This window comes from Heteronotia binoei, chromosome 21 (genome assembly GCF_032191835.1).
Source record: "Heteronotia binoei isolate CCM8104 ecotype False Entrance Well chromosome 21, APGP_CSIRO_Hbin_v1, whole genome shotgun sequence".
Classification (NCBI taxonomy): domain Eukaryota; kingdom Metazoa; phylum Chordata; class Lepidosauria; order Squamata; family Gekkonidae; genus Heteronotia; species Heteronotia binoei.
The window spans coordinates 191,313,350-191,339,149 of record NC_083243.1 but is presented as its reverse complement, the minus strand read 5'-3'; the positions used below and the strand labels follow the sequence as shown (position 1 = coordinate 191,339,149).

The following is a 25,800-nucleotide window of genomic DNA, read 5'->3' as shown; positions in this document are numbered from 1 at the left end:
CACTTTCCAAAACCTTAGGCAGTTCTGACATATGTGAATTCTCACAAAATGCTTGGCTCTACTCATGTCACAACATGTTTCAAATAATCTGTCAAACCCTGGAATGAAAAACAGGAACACCAATTAGGGTTGCCAAGTCCAATTCAAGAAATATCTGGGGACTTTGGGGGTGGAGCCAGGAGACATTGGGAGCAGAACCAGGAACAAGGGTGTGACAAGCATAATTGAATTCCAAGGGAGTGCTGGCCATCACATTTAAAGGGACAGCACACCTTTTTAAATGTCTTCCTTCCATAGCGAATAATGAAGGATAGGGGCACCTTCTTTTGGGGCTCACAGAATTGGACCCCCTGGTCCAATCATTTTGAAACTTGGGGGGTACTTTGGAGAGAGGCACTAGATACCATACTGAAAATTTAGTGCCTCTACCTCAAAAAACAGCTCCCCAAGAGCCCCCAAAACCTCCAGATCAATTCCCCATTATACCCTATGAGAATCTATCTCCACATAGGGAATAATGAAGTGCTCAGCAGACGTTTCCCTCCCTCCTCCCCTGCCCCGTTTCAGGCGACTCTGAAGCAGGGGATTGGCCTCTCTACTCACGAGTTGCTGCCATCTTCTTCAAAGTAACACAGACACCCCATCCCAAGAGGAAGCCTTTCAATCGGAGACTGAAGCCTCCACAGGTGGAAAGGCACATGTTCCTCTGGGGGAGGGGCTTCCCCCCACCGGCCAGCTGACTGGGGGCGGGAAGGAGCCTGGGGAAGTGGAAGAACCCCTGCTGGGACCTGGGGATTGGCAAGCCTAACACAAATCCTTGTAATAAGGCAGTTCCAGGAAAATAAAAATCAGAAGTTAGGGCTTTGTCTCAAAGATGACCAGACTCTAAAACAGAAATGTGTTTTCAGTGCAAATCTCCATGACCAATTTTAGATCAACAAGCAGAGACTATAACTTAAGGCACACACCTCTATACAAAAGCATGTAAACATATACCACTGAAGGACTACCCATTAGTAGATACGTGCTTTCACTTTCCACTTCAGTAAACTGGAAGTTGTTCTTTAGACTAGAAGACCTGGATTCTGTTCCTGCTCGCAGCTAAAAATATTTTCTCTTCAGCTGCCTTTGTAATTCCCTGTCTAAATCTATTGAGAGCCGATATAGAGCTGGAACTAGTGCGCTGGGTTTAGACATGGACTACCAAAAATGAAAATCCTTGCTTGGCTTTGTGTGACAAGTTGAGATTCTATAATTTGTCCCAAATTACCTGTGAGCATCTTAGGGAAAGGAAATATTACTGGAAGATGGAGGAAATTCCTCATTGTTTTCCAAACTCTGTTTTCCTTCTGTATTTTTTCACAGAAAGCGCAGGTTCCTTGAAAGTCCTCTTTGGAACACCGGAATTTGTTGCTCCAGAAGTTATAAACTATGAGCCTATTGGATATGCAACAGACATGTGGAGCATAGGAGTTATCTGCTATATTTTGTAAGTACTTTAGCTGAGCCAGATCTCCAGAATTTCTCAGTCTTATTGATGTAAAGAATATTGGTTGCAATCCAGAATTAATTAATGTACTACAAAAATTTAGACTTATTTAGAAGATTTATTTGATTCTGGGTTATTTTATCTCTTTGGCCTTCTTTCACCCCTGTTCTTTGCTCCATACTTTCCGAGATTTCCCAGAATATAACAAACACACTTTTTTTTCCTGGACCATAGACTTGTTGACATGGTAATTCCCCGTTTATGTATTCCTTCATTCTGCTTACGATATTTCAACTTTTTCTTCAGAGATTAGCATTGTATAGTTTGTTTCTGGGGTGTATCTATCCACTGCTGTATTAGATCAGAATAAGGTATTGTAGAAACACAAAGTAGACAGGTGTCTTTCCTTATTAATGTAGCAAAATGAAGAATTTTCAAGTATTTCTGCAGAAAGAATCTAAATGTTTGGCTCCTTGGTAATAGAAATGTAGAAGGACATAGCCTAGACACAGAGTTGTGGTCTTTATTTATTTATTTATTTATATTTATATTTAGGCTTATATCCCACCCTTGCCACCAAAGTGGCTCAGGGCGGCTTACAACATTTTAATTCACATAATTCAGCTTAAAAACATTTACATAACAAAGTTAAAACCATAATTAATAAGACATAAAAATAAGAATAAAAAGCAGCGGTCCATAAATGCATTTTTAGTTCCATCCAGAAGATATTCTCAATGTCAGTTAGTTGTTATAGGCCTGCCGGAAGAGGACTGTCTTACAGGCCCTGCGGAACTGCCCTAGGTCCCGCAGGGCCCGCACCTTTTCCGGCAGCTGGTTCCACCAGTAAGGCGCCGTTACCGTTACATTTAGATTCTTCCCGGGCCATTTTCATGTAGGCATTATACTAGAGTTGTTTTTCTTTAGATCTCCACAACCCTTTCATTTTTTGTTGCTGTTCACTTTTATGCCTTTTTGCTTTGCTGGCCCCTCGCATATGCCCATTTTTGCTAACAATTTACGATTTGTTTAAAAATATATTTTGTTATTGGAATTTGTTTCCCTTTTTTTCATTTAATGTTTACAATTATTTCTATTGCATATATCTGCCATGTTCTGATGACATAACTTGATTTTTTTTCCTATTCTGTTTTATGGGACAATAATATATAGTTTGTGATGCTTCTTTTTATTCTTTGGTCTTCCAGAGTGTATTCTCTGTTATTTTTGTAACTTTCCTTGTATACCATTTCTTCCTAATTCAGATGTTCAGCTATGTGCCTTCTAGTCATCTTTTGGTTTTATCCTAGTTACATAATTTTTTAAATCCAGTCCAGGGTGTTGTCAGACACTGGAACGCTTTCATGATATGATACGATGCTGTGTTCCAACTGCAATGTATTGCCTGACCTAACTGACTCCATTTTCTAACATTTGCTACTAACCCCAAATAGAAGCCTTGCATATCAGAGTAGAAGTGAAGCTGTTACTAACCCTACTGTGAATTCCTGTCCTTGATACTAACAAAGGCAACAACCCTTTGAAGATAAAATGCCTCAGGGGAAGCCAGCAGAGCTGTTCCTGTGAGAATGGGAACCGGAACAAGATAAGGGAAAGTAAATGTGTGAAATGTATCACTCTAGCGTGGGAATGTAGATTTGTTTAGAAAACCTTTGATGTGCATCAAGTTAAAACATCTATGCTCCGTTCCAAGAGCACCGGTTCCAATGTATCCATGCTCAGAAACTATGAACTATCAAATGAAGTCTTAACGTTGTAACAAATGGAAGTCTGTCTACTTTGAAGTTCCATTGTCTGACAGGTGTGGCATGTCTTTTTACAGCCTTGTATTTGTATTGTTGCATAATGAAAATTGTCTCGGTTGCTGCTGTAAAGTTTTGCTTGGCACTTGTAATATTGTCAATACAAGGGAGTATAACCTGATTTTAATTTTTGTGTATTTATGTTCAAAACAGTGGTTCATATTAACAATGGTTAATACTAAATGTATTAACATTGAATATCCCCCAAGTGACAAATAAAAAAATAGGATATAAAAACTGTACTTCAGATAAGGTGAGCATAGAGTGCGAGATATGGAAATGCTCGGACCCTTTCCCACCTATGTCCCATTCCGAGGCATGTTGGTTGTGGGGCTAGGAAGACCCCATCTCGGACACTGGTGTTGATTAATGCCAGGTCCATCAATAATAAGATCGCTACTCTGCGAGATTTTCTCGTGGAGCAGCAGGTGGACTTGGCATGTATGATGGAGACCTGGGTGCGGGAAGGCGACACTGTTGCATTGAACCAGCTTACCCCGCCTGGGTTCTCTGTCTTTTACCAGTCAGACAAATGGGTGGGGGTGGGAGGGAGTTGCTGTGTTTGTCTGGGATTCTTTTTCTGAGGAGAGATTGGCAACCTGGGTGGTGTACCTACTGCCTACTGCACCACTAGAAAGCCTGCCCGCCCTGCTGAATGCTATGTTCACCTGGGCATTGGACTTCCTCAGGCTATTAGTTCTGGGGGGTTTCAGTGTCCGTGTTGATGACGCAGCATCTCAGCAGGCACAGGACTTGGTGTCGTCCATGGAGACACTAGAACTTAGCCAATTTGTATCGGCTCCCATGCATCAGGCCGGTCACACGCTGGATTTGATCTTTGGGGCAGGTATATTACCAGTTCCATGGTCAGATCATTATGACCTGAAAGCCTGGTTAGACCTGAAACTTCTCTCCTGTTTAGGCGGTGAGCGAATTTATATTCGCCTGCGGAGCCAAACGGACCCAGAGCGGTTTCAGGAGGCTCTGCAGGATCCGATGCCCCCTGGCGGGTTATTGAATGAGTTAGTGGAGGACTGGTACTCCCGGTTCTCCACTGCCATCAATGACATCACTCCCCAGCTCCCTCTTCATTGTCGCACCAAAGCTGCCCCTTGGTATATCGTGGAGCTGCTGAGGATGAAACAGCAACTTAGATGGCTAGAGCGAGTGTAGCAACATGCTCGTGACGAAGAGTCAAAAAACTCTTATAGAACGTTTATAAAGGGGCTATGAAGTCCGCTAAGAAAGAGTTCTATACTGCCTCCATAGAGTCTGCGAAGTCATGCCCAGCCCAACTATTTAGAGTAATTTGGTCATTCACAGTGTTGCCATCGGGCAATCAAAATGGTAGAGAATTGGATATTGGCTCTGAGGCCTTTGTGACATATTTCACAGATAAAATCCTGACTCTTTGCCTGGACCTATCCACCATGATTGATACAGTATGCAAGCTGGAAGCCCCTTGGCCGTCTTCTGGTCCTATATTGGACTGCTTCAGCGGGCCCTTGCTGGAGGAAGTAGACGGGATCCTGGCTGCAGTGAAGCCTCCCACTTGCCCCCTGGATCCCTGTCCATCCTGGCTGGTGAAAGCCTGCTGGGATGGTATCAGGGACTCTCTGGGTGGTATTGTCAACTTGTCCTTTCAACAGGGACCTTCCCAGAGAAACTGAAGGAGGCAGTGGTTCGTCCACTTTTGAAAAAACCATCATTAGACCCCGGGGTCTTGGCCAACTACTGCCCAGTTTTGAATTTACCATTTCTGGGTAAGGTAGTTGAAAAAGTGGTGGTGGAGCGGTTATAGGTTTTCCTGGATGAGACATCCGCCTTGGACCCATTCAATCTGGCTTTCGCCGAGGCCATGGGACGGAGATTATCCTAGTCACTCTCACAGATGACCTAAGACGGCATCTGGATCAAGGCGTGTCAGCACTGCTGATACTTCTTGATCTGTCAACACCGTTTGACACGGTCGATTATGACTTTATGACTCACCGCCTCGCCATTGCCAGAGTTCAGGGGGTGGCCTTACAATGGTTTCCTCCTTTCTCTGGGGACAGGGGACAAAAGGTGGTGCTTGGCGAGGAGACTTCTTTGCGGCATCCACCTATATGTGGAGTGCCGCAGGGAGCCATTCTCTTGCCAATATTATTTAACATCTATATGCGCCCCCTTGCCCAGATTGCCCGAGGTTTTGAACTGGGTTTCCTCCAGTATGCTGATGACACTCAGCTCTATCTGTTGATGAGTGGCTGGCCTGTCGCTGCCCCTGACCGAGGCATTGGGAACCGTGGCTGGGTGGTTACAACAGAGCCGGCTGAAGCTGAATCCAGCTATGATGGAGGTCCTGTACCTCAGTCGGGTGGGGTGGGTATGGGCATCCAGATCCCAGCTTTGGACAGTGCCACATTGGTGCCAGCCCAACAGGTGAAGAGCTTGGGAGTGACCTTGGATTCCTCCCTTTCCATGGAGGCCCAGATCACGATGGTTGCCAGGTCTGCCTTTTGTTAACTTTGACAGATCAGGCAGCTAGCACCATATCTATCCCCCCAGGATCTGGCTACAGTGATCCATGCAATTGTCACTTCCAGACTAGACTACTGTAACTCGCTCTATGCTGGCTTACTCTTGAGATTGATCTGGAAACTGCAGCGGATGCAGAATGCAGCGGCTCGCCCGCTGACTGCACCATCTTTATGGGTGGGCATTTGGCCAGTGCTCCATAGTCTGCACTGGCTGCCCACTGAGTACCGGATCTGCTTCAAGGTTTTAGTTCTAATGTTTAAAGCCTTACGCGGCCTGGGACCAACAATTCTCTTTCCTTCTACAGCCCCTGTTCTACATGGCTTTTGTCCACGTAAGCCTGCCAATGCTCAGCATAGTGCTTCAGAGATCAAAAGGTCCACTCCTTTCTCTGTTGCTGACAAAACCTGGTAACATCCAACCCACTTTGTATGCTGCCTGAGTTCCATAATGGAAGAAAGATGGAATGTAGACGCAGTTAGTAAATAATAATAATAATATATTTTATTTATATCCCGCCCTCCCCGCCAAAGCAGGCTCAGGGTGGCTTACAACATATAAAAATTACAATTTGCAATATAGAAACCTCAGTACAATACAGCACGTAATTCATTAAATAAAACCATCATAATTAAAACCATCATTTACAATTAAAATTAACATTTGCGGTGCTACCTATCAGATATTTTCCTCAGTAGATTTGGTGGCTGGATATAGTAGATTATGTCTACATATCAGATATTTTCCTCAGTGGGTTTGGTGGCTGGATATAATAGATTATGTCTACAGCAGGTCTACCTTAAGTCTACATTTAAGCAAAGGCCATTTGAAAAAGAGTAGTCTTGCAGGCCCTATGGAAGTGGTCAAGACTCCGCAGGGCCCGCACTTCATTCGGTAGTTGGTTCCACCAGTGTGGAGCTACGATCGAAAAGGCCCATTCACGTGTGCTTTTCAATTTGGCCTCCTTCGGCCCAGGGATTGTCAACCAGTTCTTTCCCCCTGATCTCAGTACTCTCTGGGGCACATATGGGGAGAGACGGTCCCTAAGTTAGGCAGGCCCTCGACCATATAGGGCTTTAAAGGTAATGACCAGCACTTTGTAATGAACCCGGTATACATCTGGCAGCCAGTGCAGCTCACGCAGCCCCGGCCATATGTGCTCCCACTTCAGGAGCCCTAATAACAACTTAGCCGCCGCATTCTGCACCAGCTGCAGTTTCCGGGCTCAGCCCAAAGACAGGCCCCTGTAGAGGGCATTACAGTAATCCAGTCTTGAGGTGTCCGTTGCATGGATCACAGTAGCTAAGTCATGATGCTCCAGGAAGGGGGCCAGCTGCCTCGCTCGTCTAAGGTGGAAAAATGCAGATTTGGCAGTGGCCGCTATCTTGGCCTCCATCGACAAGGAAGGCTCCAGTAGAACCCCCAATTGGCACACCATCAAAAACTGGAAGGGGGATTTCTCTTCCTAGAACCCCACGACCCAAGCAAAGGACCTCTGTCTTCATTGGATTCGGCTTCAACCTACTCAGCCTGAGCCAACCTGCCACGGCTTGCAACGCTAGGTCCAGATTTTTTGGGACGCAGTCAGGCTGACCATCCATTAGTAGATAGAGCTGGGTGTCATCTGCATATTGGTGATACCCAAGCCCATACCTCTGGGCAAGGGGGCGCATGTAGCTGTTAAATAACATTGGAAGAGAGCACTGCCCCTTGCGGCACCCCACAATCTAGTGAGTGCCTCTGGGACAACTCTCCCCCAATTGCCACCCTTTGTCCCCATCCATCAAGGAAGGAGGAAAGCCACTGTAAGGCCCGGAATCCCTGCATTGATGAGGTGGCGGTTCAGTAACTGATGGTTGACCGTGTCGAACGCAGCTGACAGATCTAACAACATCAGCACTGCCATGCCATCTCAATCCAGATGCCTCTGGAGATCATCTACCAAAGCGACCAGCACTATCTTCGTCCCATGGCCCAGGCGGAAGCCGGACTGCTGAGAATCTAAGATGGAAGCGTCATCCAGAATCTGCAATTGTAACACTACTGCCCTCTCAATAATTTTACCCAAAAATGGTAAATTTGAAACTGGCCGATATTTTGCCAATTCGGCCGAATCTGCTGTAATCTTTTTCAAGAGAGGGCGGACCATAGCCTCTTTAAGAGGTGTTGGAAATTGCCCCTCTGAGGGGGATCTATTTACGATGTCCTGTATAGGACATCTAAGCTCCCTCTGGCAAGATTTAATTAGCCAAGAGGGACATGGGTCCAAATCACAAGTTGTTGGGCGTACAGTAGAGAGGATTCCTTCAACTTCCCCCAAGCTAAGTGTGTCAAAGTGATCCAGAACTGAAGCAGAAAACAGGCACGGAGCCTCGAGTTCTTGCACTGTATCCAATGTGGCGGGGAGGTCGTGGCGGAGCGATGTGATTTTATCTGCAAAAAATTTCACAAAAGCCTCTCAGTCAGTCTCTAATTCTCTAACGTTTGGTCTGCCTTGGGGCAGTGTTGTGAGGTTCCCAATTATCCTAAATAATTGTGCCGTGTGCGAATTTGCAAACGCAATCTTAGCCGCAAAGTAATCCTTCTTAGTGGCTTTGACTGCCATCTCATAGGATTTTATAAACATTCTATAAGATGTTCTCGTCGCTTCGTCAAGAAAGTATTTTAATAAATATTTACCACTATGAAATGTATGACTTTTGTCTTCAGTGAAGTGCTAATAATGTTTCTAGTTCACTTGTGATGAGAGACCATTAAGGGATAGTTCACATGTAACGCAAAGTGAAAAGTACTTCTGAGTAGGAATGTACATAAAACCACATCTCTGTTATAATACATTATTCAAAATGTGGATTCCTTACCATGTATACATTCCCCGTGGTGCAGAGTGGTAAAGCTGCAGTACTGCAATCCAAGCTCTCTGCTCACGACCTGAGTTTGATCCCGGCGGAAGCTGGGTTCTGGTAGCCGGCTCCAGGTTGACTCAGCCTTCCATCCTTCCGAGGTCAGTAAAATGAGTACCCAGCTTGCTGGGGGCGAAATGTAGATGACTTGGGAAGGCAATGGCAAACCACCCCATAAAAAGTCTGCTGTAAAAACGTGAAAGCAATATCACCCCAGAGTTGGAAACGACTGGTGCTTGCACTGGGGACTACCTTTACCTTTTATACATGTTCTGGGATGTGAGTATTGGCAGTATCTTCTCTCTGTCAGCATATGTATACACATGTACATAAACAAAGCAAGAAAACTGCATGTTAGGGTAATTGGATTTGGAAGCTTCCAGAAATTCCTTCATATACATAACTTTCTGGTAGGAATTTGGTGATGTGGAGTGGCCTGTAATTTTTTTTTCTCTTATTTATTGAAAGGACCTGTCACATGGAGATGCAATCAGTATAAATGCTCTGGCAGCATTAGTTTTGCTTATATAACATTGGATTATAAATTGTCTTCCACTTGTGAAAGGTTTCTACTAATAGCATTCTTGGATTACAGGTTGCCATATAACACCACACAGAGTCTTTGAAAGTCTACTGGCTCCTAGGCACTGCATTTTTGGGAGCACACCAGGGTACAGTTGGAAACAGAAGGTGGGAAAGCTTTACTTGCAGTGTTTAGATTCCAATCCGGTTTATATAATGGCTCACAGAAATGAATCTGTAGAGATTCTTTCAAATAAAAATGTACTCTATACACCAGAACATGTAATCATAAAGCAATTACTGACATATCAGTACAAGGCTACATTGTGATTGGCTGAGTTTGTAACACAGTCTTTATACACACTGTGCAGTGATTAGACCAAAAGAACTTGTGATCATTCTTTGGTGATGTTTTGATTGCCACACTCACCGAGGAAGAGTTTGCCAGCTGCCTCCATGCCATTTTGCAATGGTTCCAGTCAGCTAGCCTGAAAGTGAAGAAAGAAATGAGTGCCCTGGGTACCCCCCAGGTGGAGTTGCTGGGGTTTTCAGTTGACACCGCTGGCATTCACCCCGTGCCCGGGAAGGTCTGCGCCATCGTGCAGACTCCCGCACCCACCTCCAAGGCAGAGTTGCAGGCTTTCCTGGGCCTGTTGAATTTCTATCACTCCTTCCTGCCCCTCAAGGCCATGCTGGCAGAGCCACTCCAATGCCTGCTGGACTAGAAGGCTCCATGGGTTTGGGGTAAGAAGCAGGTGGCTGCATTCCAAGCTGCAGCATTTTGACAAGTCCTTGCCTGTGGTCATACCATGTGATGCTTCTCCCTATAGCATCAAGGCAGTACTAGGGCATCAGTTGCTGGATGGCTGGAAGGTGCCCATGGCTTATTCCTGCACCTTGTCTTCTGCGGAACGGAACTACTTCCAGACCAACAAAGACGTGCTTGCCATCGTGACACGCATGAAGAAATTCCATGATTACTTGTATGGACAGCCCTTCACCATTGCCACCGACCACAAGCCTCTACTGGGACTGCTCACCCTGGACAGGCAAACCCTGCCGATTCTGTCACCAAGGGTCCTATGCTGGGCCATCTTTCTGGGCGCCTACCAGTACAACCTCGTCTACTACCCTGGAAAGTCCATGGGCCACACTGACATACTCAGCCACCTTCCACTTTGCTACATCGACCCGGACTTGGCTTCTGCTCAACAGATCCTGCTGGTGGAGGAACTGCCCAAGTGGCCCCTCCATGCTTCAGATGTCGCTAAACACATGGCCCTGGACCACATCCTCTCCCATGTTCTGGACTGGGTGGGGAGGCGATGGCCCACCAGCCAAGTGGGCCTGAATTTTACAGTTTTTGCCTCCTGTGAGAACAAACTGTCGACCCACAAGCGATGCCTGCTCTGGGGAAGCCTCATAGTGGTTCCCCCACTGCTGTGGAAAACGAGGCTTAGAGAGCCTACACAAGACCCACCTGGGGATCATGCATATTAAAACCCTTGCCAGGAGTTATGTGTGGTGGCCTGGGCTGGACGGGGAGTTTGAGACGTGGGTGAAGTGATGCCAGACCTGCCAGGAAACATGACTGGAGCCCAAGGGTGCAACCATGCATAGGTGGGAGTCTATTCACACACCATGGGCAAGGCTACACTTGGACTTTGCAGGTCCGTTGCACGGACAGATAGTTTTCATTCTGGTGGACTCCTACACCAAATGGTTGGAGGTGATACCTGTAGCTTCAACATCAGCACAATCTGCTATCCGGGCCCTCAGACGGGTTTTCAGCACCCACTTTCTGCCTGACATAGTTGTGTCCAACCACAGAACTGCCTTCACATCTGGGGAGTTCCAGGAGTTCTTGGGACACCATTTAATTTGTCACATTTGGTCTGCTCCTTTCCACCCAGCCACCAATGTCCAAGCAGAGAGAATGGTGTGCATGACCAAGGAGTCTCTCCACAGATGTTGTGCAGCTGACCTCAGAGCCCGGGGGGGGCACTCATATGGGGAGAGGCGGTCCCAGAGGTATGCAGGCCCCAGGCCATAGAGGGCCTTAAAGGTAAGCCACCTGCACCTTGAACCAGATCCGGTACTCAAGGGGAAGCCAGTGCAGTTCACGCAGCACTGGATGCATCCGTGCCCATATAGGCCTCAGTGTTAATAACCGGGCTGCAGTGTTCTGTGTTTTACCAATTTATTGATAGCATATGGTTACAGAACTTAATTTCCCTTCGTTGCTTCAATACTAACCCATATGACTTTTCAATCCCCCCTCCCTCCAATATAGACTTCCCCGAGGTTATAGATTCTAATTCAAAACTAAAGATACATCTGACTAATCAAAATTATATATGTATTTTCCCCCCCTTCTTGCTTCTTCGTTTTTTCCCCCCCAATATTACTAAAAAATTGTCCAATGTCTTCTTACATTCGACTCTTTCTCTATGTATTCTTTAAACTTCCTCCACTCTTTTTTAAATATCTCCAAATCATAGTCTCTTAATGTTCTAGTTAATTTATCCATTTCACTCCACGATAGAACTTTCATAGTCCAATCCCATTTATCCGGTATTTTTTCTTGCTTCCAAAGCTGCGCATACAATGTCCTAGCAGCTGATAGCAGGTACCAAATTAGAGTCCTATCTTCCTTTGGATATTTTTCTAATTGTAATCCAAGCAAAAATGTCTCTGCAATTTTCTTAAAGTCGTAACCCAATATTTTGGAGATTTCTTGTTGTATCATCTTCCAATACTCTTTCGCTTTTTCACATGTCCACCACATATGGAAGAAAGACCCTTCATGTTTTTTACACTTCCAACATCTATCCGACATTTTCTTGCTCATCTTAGCCAATTTTTTCGGGGTCATATACCACCTGTACATCATCTTAAAACAATTTTCTTTTATGCTCTGACAAGTTGATATCTTCATTGATTTCATCCAAAGGTATTCCCATGCATCCATTTGTATTTCTCTATTCACATTGACTGCCCATTTGCCCATTTGAGATTTTACTACTTCTTCTTCTGTAGACCATTGCAATAATAACTTATATACTTTTGATATCAATTTTTCATTATCACCAAGCAGGACCCTTTCCAATTCTGTTTGTTCTCGTCTAATTCCTTCCGATTTTATATCATTTTCCAACAAGCTTTTAATTTGTTGCATTTGAAACCAATCATATTTATTGTCTAGCTCTTCCGAAGATTTTAATTCAATTTTATCTCCTCGAATCTTGAGCAGTTGGTTATATGACATTTCTCTTTTATCGTCGGATTCAGCTGTTATTTTTATTACTTCTGCTGGCACTATCCACAGCGGTTTTCTCTCGTCCCCATATTTCTTATATTTTATCCAAGTACTTAGTAAAGTGTTTCTAACATAGTGGTGAAAGAAAAAACCATCCATTTTATTCTTCCCATAATACATATACGCGTGCCAGCCGAATTTATTTCCGTGAGCTTCTAACCATAAAGGTTTTTTATCTAACAGCATTATCCAATCTTTAATCCATGTCAAACAAACTGCATCATGATACAATCTTAGATCAGGAAGTTGAAAACCTCCTCTCTCTTTAGCATCTGTTAAGATCTTCATCTTTATTCTTGGTTTCTTTCCGGCCCATATAAAGTCGGAGATTTTCCTTTGCCATTTGTTAAATTGTTTTGCATCTTTTACAATCGGGATGGTTTGAAATAAATACATTATTCTTGGCAAAATATTCATTTTGATTGCAGCTATCCTACCCAATAAGGACAAATTAAGCCTATTCCATTTCATCAAATCTTTGTCCATTTTGCACCACAGTTTTTCATAATTATTTTTGAATAAATCAATATTCTTCATTGTTATCTCTATTCCAAGGTATTTAACTTTGGTTGTGACTTCACAACCCGTCACCTCTTGTAGTTCTTTTATTTTATTTGGTTGCATATTTTTACATAAGAATTTTGATTTCTCTTTGTTTATATACAATCCTGCTAGTTCTCCATACTCTTTTATCTTGGCTAACAACAATGGTGACACTTGAATCGGATTCTCCAATATAAACACTATATCGTCTGCAAAAGCTTTGTATTTATAAGAGAATCTTCTAATTTTTAAACCTTCTATTTCTTCATCTTTTTGAATTTGTTGTAGCAATATTTCCAAGGTCATTATAAACAACAGTGGTGATAACGGACATCCTTGCCTTGTTCCTTTACTCACTTTCAGTTCTTTAGTAAGATCTGCATTTATACACAATTTTGCATATTGATCTGTATATATTGCTCTTGTCATTTTTATAAATTGTTCCCCTAAATTGATTTTTTCCATTACCGCAAACATAAAGTCCCAGTTCAAGTTGTCAAAGGCTTTCTCTGCGTCAACAAAAAATAAGGCCGCTTCCTTTTCTGGATGCTTCTCATAGTATTCCACAACATTAATGACAGCTCTCACATTGTCTTTTATTTGTCTTTTAGGAAGAAATCCGGCTTGGTCTTTATTTATAAAATTGATCAAATATTGTTTCAATCGCTCTGCTAAGATTCTTGAGTAAATCTTATAGTCGTTGTTCAACAATGAAATTGGTCTATAATTCTTTACATTTGTGATGTCTTTATCTTCCTTAGGAATCAAAGAAATTGCAGCTTCCCTCCATGTCCTTGGGATCTTCCCTTCTTCTCTTATTGTATTTAACAGTTTCAACAGTTTGGGTGTTATTTCATCCTTAAGAGTTTTATAAAATTTTGATGTGAATCCATCTGGCCCAGGGGCTTTACCCTCTTTCATTGCTTTTATTGCTGCTTCTACTTCAATTTTCTCTATTGGGTCATTTAATATCTTTTTCATATATTCCGTCAAAGGCGCCACCTGGATATTCCGTAGATACTCTTCCATTTTTTCTTTGCTTATATTTACACCTTTAAATAAATTTGCATAGTATTTAAAAAATTCTCTTTTAATTCCTTCTTGATCGACTATTTCTTTCCCATTTGCCATGATTTTATTTATAGTCTTATTTTCTTTCTTTTTTTTCAATTGCCAGGCTAAATATTTACCAGGTTTATTCGCACTTTCAAACTATTTCTGTTTCAAAATTTTTAAATTCCATTCTAACTCTTTGTTCAGCAAATGCTTAACTTGGGATTGTAATATCGTAATTTCTTTTATTAATTTCTTTTTCCCTGGTCTTTTTTTCAAATCTTTTTCTTTATTATTTATTTCCTTTTGCAATGTTGCCAACTTTTCTTCCTTTGCTCTTTTATCTTTATTGTTCAATGTAATTAATAGTCCCCTCATTACTGCTTTATAAGTGTCCCATACTGTTTGAAATTCAATGTCATCCGTTTCATTTATTTGGAAGAACGCTGCAGTCTCCTTTCCTAAAAATGATACAATGTCTTTATCTTGTAGTAAATCCTCATTAATTCTCCATCTTCTTGTTTTCTTTCGCAGTTTTGTAGACCAACATATTGGGTTGTGATCCGCCCAAACCTTGGGTAGAATCTCAATTTTTTTTGTTATGAGGCCCAAATTTTGGGAACCCCATATCATATCTATTCTCGAAAAAGAACTATGTCTCGCTGGAAAAAATGTATAGTCTTTTACTTCAGGGTTAAATTTTCTCCATATGTCTTCTAAATTTTCTTGTTTAACCAATTCAAAGAAAGATTTGGGTAGCTTCCCTTCTTTTTCATTCTTCTTTTGGCTTGATCTATCAAGTTTATTTTGTATTGTCCCATTAAAATCGCCCATCATCAAAATCTGATCATATGTCTTTTCATCCAATTGTCGATTTATATCTTTAAAAAAATTATCTTTTGCTCCATTGGGTGCATATAATCCTAGTAATAGCGTTTTTTTCGCCTCTATCATCACCTCAACAGCGATGTATCTTCCATCATTATCTTTAAAGATTAATTTTGGCTCAAGTTGTTCTTTGATGTAGAAGACTACCCCTCTTTTCTTTTGTTCTGCTAGTGAAAAAAATTCCAACCCCAAATTTTTGTTCCACAAAAAATTTACTGTCTTTGTGTTGTATATGAACTTCCTGTAAACAAATTATATTGCATTTTTGTTTTTTAATCCAATGAAAGGTTCTCCTTCTTTTCTGTGGTGAATTTAGTCCATTTATATTCCAAGATAGTAATTTGTACTCCATTATGATTTTGATTCTTTATTTTCTTCAAAAAAGCTATGCATCTCTTGTTCGCTTCTTATTGTGATCCTTCTTCCCTGTTGTTCAAATCCAAGACCTTCCGGTATTATCCATCTATATCTTGTACCCTCTGCGCGTAGCTGATCGGTTAACTTCTTGTATTTCTTCCTGTCACTGATCACTTGTCTTGGTAACTCTTTCATTATTTTGACTTTACTCCCTTCTATAGCCCATGCTTTCTGGTAGCCTTTACTCACAATCTTCTCTGCCATCTCTTTTGATCTTAGTCTTATAACAATGTCTCTTGGCAAACCTTTATTCTTTGCATATGCAGAGTTGACTCTATAGGCACCATCCAGCATCCTCTTGAATTCGTCAGGGTCTTCACCTAAGTATTCAGTGATGTTGTTCACCATGTATCCCGTTAAGTCTGCCTCTTCCATTTCCGGTACCCCTCTCAGGCGAACTTGTGTTTCCATCATCTTACAGTCATGTATTATAACCTTCTCTTGCAGTTTTAACAAGGAGGAGGCCTGCACATCCACTTTCACCTCCACCTTCTCAACTCTATTTTGTATCTCTTCCTTGAAATCCTCTATATCTTTTTTAAAATCTCCAATTTTTTTTAATGTCTTTTTTTATTGCCACTTGCAATTTTTCCATAGCTTTTAACATTTTTGCCTCCAGAGCATCAAATTGAGACTGCATCTTGTCTAATGAATGGGTTCTTGCCTTAGTTGCTCTTCCTTCTGACATGTACAAAGTCACCAAACCCTGAAAAAAAACACCAATTAGGATGCAGCACCCAGTCCAATAGCTTAAGATGAGTTCTTTTAAATGAGACTAATTTTGTCTTCCTCCCACTTTCCTAGGCAAAAATATTGATTTTTCACAAATTTGGCAGTTTTTCCCCCTTTTAAAATGGCAATCGTTCTTTCTCTATGGTAAAGCTCAAGTCCAGAGAGGTCTTTCTTGATCTCAATTCCTTCCTAGTTCAAAGGTCAGATGTCACAGCTTTTATAATCCTTACAGACTCTATTTTATTGGCCAGTCCTTTTTACTTCCTGCTACAGCTTGCTCTGATCTCACATCCAAATCTCGCAGCCTCCGAAGCTCATGAAGAAACCGCAACCCCGAATTCTAAAACAATATATCCTTTCTTCAGTTATCTTTCAAGGCTATTGTTTTTACTGCCTCTGGTTTTCACAGACTGGGTTTTTATCCAATTATGCCTTCATTCAGTTCAGTTTGTTTAAATTCAACAGTTTATGAGAGTGGATATTCAGCAGAGCTCACTGGTGCGTCATCCGGGAACTCCCCCTCTTGTTTCGGTGCGAAGGGCGGGGTATAAATCCCAATATAAATAAATATAAATAAATAAATAAATTCTGTTACAGCTGTTTACTCTCAGAGTTTCAGAGTTCCAACTTGACAAAATAATATTTCTTATTCAGTAGCTTTTTATTTCATCTGTTTATAATCCACTCCAAGTTAGAATAGTTTCCAAGTCTCCCAAAGTCTTTCAGAGTGAAGATAAAAATAGATTAATGTACCTTGCAAAGATTCTTCACGCCCCCGGCTCGTTATCATGCAGTTAAAGTCCGTCCGTCATTGAGTGTCTGGTTTTCGACCGGCTGTTGATATTGATCTGGAGGAGTGGGGGAACTCTCTCCTTCAGATTTTGATATCCGGCGTTTGGATTTGTCAGCCATTCTCTGCTGTGATAATATAGTCATAAATTTGACTTAAGCCGGGCTGCAGTGTTCTGCACCCACTGGAGTTTCCAGAGCAGGGTCAAGGGTAGCCCCACACAGAGAGAGTTACAATAGTCTAATCTGGAGGTGACCGTTGTGTCACGGGGGGCTTTTTCAACCGACAGCCACAGAGAAGCAGACCCTCTTCCCCAGGCTGCAGACGTTCCTGATGCCAGAGCCGACCTCTCCCCCCCAAGTTCCAAGTACCTCACACATACCCTTCCAGGTACTCTGGCTGGTGATGTTCCCTCTATGAGCATTGAGAAGAGGTGCCGTTGGAGCTGAGCTCGGTGCAGCTGAAACTTCGCTTGGCTGTGGTGGGGATACGGGAACACTGTCAGGCTTTTTCATGGAAAAAGGTGGCCCTTGCAGTGGTGGCAACCTGTGCCTCCATAGATAAGGAGCTATCCAGGAGTACATCCAAGCTCTTCACTTCTGCCGACGGCACTAATTGAGTACCCTTAAAGAGTGGGAGCTTGATTCCACTTCATACCCCACCCCGATCCAGACACAGGATTTCCGTCTTAGATGGGTTTATCTTCAGTTGGCTCTGGCGCAACCAGCCAGTCATGGCTTGCAGTGCCTCACCCAGTTCATCAGGGGCGGAGTCCAGATGGCCATGCATAAGCAGATAGAGCTGGGTATCATCAGCATACTGGGTGTCATCTGGGCATGGGGGCGAATATAGATATTAATTAGCATCAGGAAAAGGATTGCCCCCTGTTGCACACCACAGTCAAGTGAGTGCTGCTGGGACAATTCCCCCCCAAGAGCCACCCTCTGTCCCCGACCATGGAGAAAGGAGGTCAGCCACTGTAAGGCTAGTCCCCAAATCTCTGTGTCGGCGAGGTGGTTGGCCAACACCTCATGGTCAACCGTATCAAATGCTGCTGATAGATCTAAAAGTATCAGCAGCGCTCATCTACCATGATCCAGACGGGGAGGGACGGTGGCTCAGTGGTAAAGCATCTGCTTGGGAAGCAGAAGGTCCCAGGTTCAATGCCTGGCATCTCCAAAAAAGGGTCCAGGCAAATAGGTGTGAAAAACCTCAGCTTGAGACCCTGGAGAGCTGGTGCCAGTCTGAGAAGACAATACTGACTTTGATGGACCGAGGGTCTGATTCAGTAGAAGGAAGCTTCATATGTTAGGGGAGGGATGGTGGCTCCGTGGTAGAGCATCTGCTTGGGAAGCAGAAGGTCCCAGGTTCAATCCCCGGCATCTCCAAAAAAGGGTCCAGGCAAATAGGTGTGAAAAACCTCAGCTTGAGACCCTGGAGAGCTGGTGCCAGTCTGAGAAGACAATACTGACTTTGATGGACCGAGGGTCTGATTCAGTAGAAGGAAGCTTCATATGTTAGGGGAGGGACGGTGGCTCAGTGCTAGAGCATCTGCTTGGGAAGCAGAAGGTCCCAGGTTCAATCCCCGGCATCTCCAAAAAAGGGTCCAGGCAAATAGGTGTGAAAAACCTCAGCTTGAGACCCTGGAGAGCTGGTGCCAGTCTGAGAAGACAATACTGACTTTGATGGACCGAGGGTCTGATTCAGTAGAAGGAAGCTTCATATGTTAGGGGAGGGATGGTGGCTCAGTGGCAGAGCATCTGCTTGGGAAGCAGAAGGTCCCAGGTTCAATGCCTGGCATCTCCAAAAAAGGGTCCAGGCAAATAGGTGTGACAAAACCTCACCTGGAGACCCTGGAGACCGCTGCCAGTCTGAGTAGACAATACTGACTTTGATGGACCAAGGGTCTGATTCAGTGTAAGGCAGCTTCATATGTTCTTGATCAATAAAGCATGTTCCTGTTTGAACATCAATGCATCAAACCCAGTATTTAACAATTTTTATGCATTACTTTCTTCCCATTTATTAGAGCATCCATAAAAAATCCGAGGTAGCCCTAATTTTGGTTATCCGGCTTGGTTATTACTTCCATTCTCCACTTTTCAGATAAGTACCTGCTTATCCTGTCCTGGTCCATATCAGTATATGGCACAATTCCAGCACAATTGACACAGCAGACACAGCAGTGACTGTGGAGTATTCTAAGAGACACTTCTGGCTGTGTGCTACAGTGCCAAGCTAAAGCATAAAAATACGCCATCTGTAGTAGTACTTTATTCACGGTCATCCGACCAGCTTAATACAAACAAAAACAAAATCATAAAAACAAACCCATCACCTCTTACACAAAATTCCTAACACCAACTATTGCACATATTGTTAAAACTCATAAGCAAGATTTACACTCTCAATTTCCCTCCTTTCCAACTGAGCAACATAACAGAAACGGGCAATCTTAAATGAAACATCAGAATGAGCATCAGACAGGAGGAAGGCAATCTGCTCATCCTCCGGCCTGCCCGCCAAGGACCCAAGAATTGGAGAGATTAATCTTGCCCTCAAGTCGTTGTAATTAGGGCACCGCAAAACGATGTGGAGAGTTGTTTCGACCTCATTGCAATTACAGGGGCACAATCTTTCCAGATATGGGTACCCAGCGTAACGTCCCAAAAGCACCGAAGAGAAAAGTGCGTTGAGTCGTGCTTTTGAGAAAGCTATCCGATATTTTGGGATAGTGATGTTGAAAAGATACCTGGCTGGGGACAGTACTTCGGCTTGCTTCCCTAAGAAAATGTGCGCAGAAAGACTAGCTCTAGCAGATCTCAGTTCAAGCTCAACCAACCTCAGGCGCAAAAGTTCTTTCGCATCCCTCAGTTCCATCATTGCTAGGGACTCAGGGGAGAGATCACAGAGTCTAAAATAATCTAGACACCTTTTCTCCCAAGTTCCCACAAAAGAGTCGGAAAAAATCAGATGGGGAAGGCCACCTGGCTTTGAGAGAACCCTCAGAAAGTAACAAAGGGTATTTAACCACATTGACGTCTCGATGCTTGGGACGCCAGATTCCAACCTGATGGCAGTGTTCGGCACACATCTGGGAACAGACAGAAGCTTGCGCAAGAGTTTAGTTTGTACTATCTCCAACGGCTTGGTGGTTGAGTAAGGGGCAATTTCAGCGCCATAGAGCAACTGGACCCTGGTCTTTGCAGTATGCAGCCTTAGTGCTGCAGGCAAGAATTTGGCCCCTTTGGAGATGTAAAAACGGTAGATGGCATCAGCTGTTCTTTGCGCAGATTGTGCAACATAGTTCTTATGTGCCAAACGCTTTCCCTGATAATGAAAAATCACCCCCAAGTATTTAATAATTTTTACTTGCTCAATGGGTTTGCCATTTAGAAACCAGCAATGAGCCTTGAATCGTTTGGTGAAAACTAAAACCTTGGTTTTATCTAGATTAATTTCCAACTTTTCCTGCAGACTGGTCTGGGTTAGGTGGCGAAGGGCCCTTCGCATACCAATCTGCGTCCTGGATAGTATAAGCACGTCGTCAGCATACGCTAGAACTGGAATATGCCGATCGGCGAGCTTGGGAGGATGTAAAGCCAAATCATTAAAGGAGGTTAGAAGTGAATTTATGTAGAAATTGAAAAGCAAGGGGGCGAGCACACAACCCTGTCTGACACCCTTGTTCACTAAAATTGGTTGGGTTAGATGGCCTTGAGATGAGCATCTTATCCTGATGCCCGAGTTACTATAAAGGCTAACCATAAGCAACAACAGCCGTCTGTCGATAGACGAAGCTGCAAGCTTGTCCCATAACCTGGATCTGGGTATCAGATCAAAGGCAGCCTTAAAGTCGACAAAGGCTGCAAAGAGTCTGGAGCCCTTTGTGGCCAAATATTTATCAACCAGAAATTGCAGCACCAAAGTCTGGTCAAGGTGAGATCTTCCAGGGCAGAAGGCAGCCTGAACATCAGCAATAATGCCTTGAGAATCCATCCAGGCCGTAAGTTTGTCCCTCAGATGTAAGGCATACAGTTTGCTAATAGCACTTAGCAAACTAATTGGCCTATAGTTCAAGGGGAGTTCATGGCCCCCTCTTTTGTAAATGGGCACAATAATCGCCCAGCCCCAGTCGGCTGGCATGTTTGCTGTCTCGTCTATATATGTGAAAAGGGAAGCCAACGTTGGAGCCCACCAATCCCGATGCTCTTTAAGTAGGTCAGACCTAATGTAATCTCCCCCAGGGGCTTTCCCGCTTTTCACCCTCCCTAAAAGGGAGTTCACCTCCTCGCAGGTGACAGGATCCCAGGATGGAATGTCCTCTGCTAGCAACTTCGCTCGTAGGGTGGGGCAAGAGGGCTCTTCAGAGGCATATATCCTCTGAAAGTGTTCCACCCACTCTGCAGCAGTAATATGATTTGAAGCTTCTGAGGGGAAAACTTTCAATAGTGGATTTATAGTATGCCAAAAAAGCGATGAATTGTTTGATTTAGCTGCATTAATCAGGGCCTCCCAGTTTTTCTTAATAAAAGTTTCTTTCTTATGTTGGGTAAGTTCCTTGAATTGTTTTTTTAGGACTTTTAACTGCATATAGTGAGCCGTCAGTTGAGATTCCCTTGCCAGAATCAGGCCAGCTGTAACCTGCCTCTTTAAGGACCTGCATTCTGAGTCGTACCACTCGTAAGATCGTCTTTTCAGAACTGTGTTATTGTGCATATAATAGGAGAGAGTAGGTTTTAGGGCAGCAGTTATGTCGTTGTAATGTGAAACAATGTTACCCTCCTTTTCCATTATCATTTTCCTGAGGCCTATCATCTGTTCACACCCCAGGAGACTCCTGATCTTAGCACTGACTCTGCTGGACCATTTTACACAGCCAGTCACAGGGCTTAAGTGGTCAGAAGGGTGATGGATCTCTCTAGACTTAAACGGCAAGGCAATTGAGACTTTGAGTGACAGTGGGAGGTGGTCGCTCTCAGATCTACTGATAACCCTAAAATCCAGCACTTCTGTAAGCATAGCTCTGGAGGTAGCAACATAGTCTAGTAAAGAGGGCTTGATTCCCTTCCAGTAGGAGCAAACAGGAAGGGATATGTCCTTCATGTCAGAATGCAATCTTAGAGATGCTGAGAATCCCACTGGGATACCTGAAGGAGACAGTAAATTAGCATGCCAAGCTGTCTTGTCCGTTATCTGGAAGCCTACTTGTAAGGAATACCACATAGATTTTACCTTAGTATCACTGACAGGGGGAAACTGATTTGACCTACCTCTATAAAAATGAAAATTGTAAAAGATTGCTAAACTGTATCTAAAGGTTGTCTTGTCAGGGTAATGCCTGGTTTATGTAGCTGGAAAAAATCTTTCCAGCAAACAGCTTGATGCTTACTTTCAGTTGTAACTTCATAGGTCCCGCTCCACATGACTTTCTCCCTTGCAGATGCTGTTCTTCTTTGTCACTTTGGCTTTAGCACTGCAGAAAAGAAATTGTTTCCATCATTTGTCAAAATATTGCCGTTGTTCCTTTACATGGTTATTAAATAAATCACAGATTGGAGTGCGGGATCAAGAAGATCTGTGATAAAGACAGAGACGTTCTGAGGATAAACTATATGAAATGTCCAGCAGCCTCCCTTCTAGAACTCCCTGTTCCTCCTCTTCTAATTAAAAAATAAAAGAAACCACAGAACATACTTTTCCTTAGAACTTTTCCAACAAGCTGGCTTTTTGTGTCTTGTACTATGGAACGCTGTTGTGACCTTTTAAGACTATAGTATGCTCAGGATGGACAGAGTTTAGTTATTGCATTTTTGAAATGGAATTTGGAATTTCTGTACCATAGCCGTTCTCAAATCACTCACAGTTCTAACTTCACATGTTTCAGTTGCCGTGTTTGCAGATAAGATATTTCCAGGTCTGACTTTCAGACTTCACTTCCTTTGCATAAAGAGGATTACTTAAACCAGGGGTGTCAAACTCATTAGTTATGAGAGCCAGATCGGACATAAATAAGACCTTGTTGGGCCAGGCCATGTCGGGCTGGGCCATGTGTGTACCTATTTAAGATAACTTTATAAAGGACACAGACAAACACAATTAAATATATATTTTCAAAAAACATAAAACATGCTTAAAACATTAGCGCTCATTGGTCTTAAAGGTGCTTTCTTTGTATTTCTCCCATGGGATCCAAGGAACGAGGCAAAGGAAGCTCTGGCTCTTTCCTTCCTTCCCCAGGGGACAGGGGGAGAGGGAGCCTCAGCCAATAGAAGGGAGAGAGGCTTGGCTCAGTAGCTCTGCTGTGCAACTGAGAGAGCTCTTGTGCAATGGAGCAAACCTTGCAAAGCAAGCTATGATGTAGAAGGAAGCAAGAGAGAAAGAGAAGGAAGCAGATGACAGCCAGTTGGTTGGGAGCCTGATAGGAGCTCTCCGAGGGCCTGATTTGGCCCCCGGACTGCATGTTTGACACCCCTGACTTAAACTGTTCCTCAGGTGGGAAGAACCAGAATAAAAAGGCACTTATTAGTTTCATAGACTTTCCTATACTTTTGAAGTGTGGGGATTTTTTAACCCTTTCAAGCAATTGTGGGGGAGTTGACCCAGGAAGTCATGGGGAAAAAATTGGTTTATCCATTGAAGTTTTCTTCAGGCACCAAACTGCTGTTGAGCCTTCTTCTCAATGAACTGCAGTGCCCAGAAGTCTTGACTTGAAAATGAAAGCATTATGCATAATTGTTACTGGGGTTTCTATTTACCCCAACAAATGCTGGAAAAATGTTCCCATGTTTAAATAGATGAACCAACACCTATTAGTTGTTGTAGATTTTCCGGGCTGTATGGACGTGGTCTTGGCATTGTGAGAACTGACAACTGTGACAGGCATCCTCAGAGGTATAACCCAGAAAACAGAAGTTCTCTCTGGGTCAAAGTGAGAAGATAGTAGGCGGGTAATTTATATCTACTCAGAAAGGTGGGGTAGGGCTGAGTCATTATCTTGTAGGAGCTTCCCAGGCTGTGACATGCAAATGGGGAAGCTTTCCTGAGGAGGTTCCTTTGTATATGGATGGGCTATTCACCTTCTAATCTTCTCTGTGGTGCTGTTGTAATATGTAGAGCATTTTGTGTTTTTCAGGACAGGAAACCATGCCCTATTCATTTTAAAACTCTCTTCCTTCCTGTTGAAATTGAGTTTATGTTTATGGATTTCATTGCCATGATAATTGGATGTGTTGTCCAGCATTACAGTGTCTTGGAATAAGATGTCCTGTTTGAGTCAGCCACTGCTGATTTTTCAAGGTTGGCCAAGTCTGCAGTGTCTTCCATGTTCTTTTATTCTTGTCTGGATGCTACATTGTGTGGTCGATGTAAACCTGTCCACAACTGCAGGGTATGCGGTATACTCCTGCAGAAATGAGGGGGTCTGTTCTGTCCTTGCTGATCATAGCATCTATTGTATTTTTCTGGTGGGTCTGAATATTGTTTGTAGGTTGTGTTTCTTCATAAGTTTTCCCATCTGATGGGAAAACTTTGATATCCTTGATATATGGAAAAAACAGCTTTTTGTGGGAGACTGTTTTTCTTCGGTTCAGCAGTGGCTGTTGGAAATGTAGAGGCATGCACAATGATGACTATAGTTTTTATAGTCACTGTGACAGCTCATCAACCCTTTTTTGTTTTGTTCTTCACATGTTTTGTTCTGAGTCTGCCTCAGCAGGATGTGTGGGCTATAAATCCCAATATAAAATTTTGTATAAACAAATTTATTAGTAACATATGGTAGCAGAATTATATCTACAACTTATAAAGAGCTTAAAATAAAATAAAAAAAAAATCGTTCTACCCCATATCTTACTTTCCTCCCACCCCTCCCTCCGTTACTTGACCCCCGCCAGTGTTATTTTAAAAAAAACAAATATTAAGGTACCCTTAACTATAAAAATCTTAATCATCAAAAATTGTCCAATGTCCTTTTATTTTCCACTCTTTCTCTACGTATCTTCTGAATTTCTTCCACTCCGCATTAAAAAGTTCTAAATCATAGTCTCTTAGTTTTCTTGTTAATTTGTCCATTTCACTCCATGACATAACTTTTGTAATCCAGTCCCATTTTTCTGGTATTTTTTCTTGCTTCCATAACTGCGCATACAATGTCCTAGCAGCTGAGAGCAAGTACCATATTAAAGTTCTATCTTCTTTTGGAAATTTTTCCATTTGTAATCCCAGCAGAAAAGTCTCTGCCTCTTTGTTGAATTCATATCCCAGAATCTTAGAGATCTCTTGCTGAGTCATCTGCCAAAACATTTTAGCCCTTTCACAAGTCCACCACATATGGTAGAAAGAACCTTCATGCTTTTTACATTTCCAACACCTATCTGGCATCTTATTGTTCATCTTTGCTAATTTTTTTGGAGTCATATACCATCTATACATCATCTTAAAACAGTTTTCTTTAATACTATGACAGGTTGCGAGTTTCATAGAGTTCTTCCACAAATACTCCCAAGATTCCATCTTTATTTCTTTATTTACATTAATTGCCCATTTTATCATTTGAGATTTCACTACTTCATCTTCTGTAGACCATTGTAAAAGTAATTTGTATACTTTTGAGATTAATTTCTCATTGTCTCCAAGCAGAACTCTTTCCATTTCTGTTTGTTCTTTCCTTATTCCTTCGGCTTTAATATCATTCTCCATCAAGCTTTTTATTTGTTGCATTTGAAACCAATCATATTTATAACTCAGTTCTTCTGCAGTTTTCAGTTCTATTTTCCCACTTTGTATTTTTAGTAACTGGT

At 42.8% G+C, this 25,800-nt stretch overlaps 1 protein-coding gene across 2 annotated transcripts in view; it reads left to right on the top strand.

Annotated features, from left to right (window-relative positions):
• Positions 1 to 25,800, top strand: part of MYLK (myosin light chain kinase) — a 440,102-nt gene that overhangs the window by 389,714 nt on the left and 24,588 nt on the right. For both annotated transcript variants that reach the window (XM_060262723.1, XM_060262722.1), the window contains one exon: positions 1,366 to 1,489. In XM_060262723.1, coding sequence (XP_060118706.1) covers positions 1,366 to 1,489 — 124 coding nt within the window. The remainder of the gene's footprint in view (positions 1 to 1,365; positions 1,490 to 25,800) is intronic.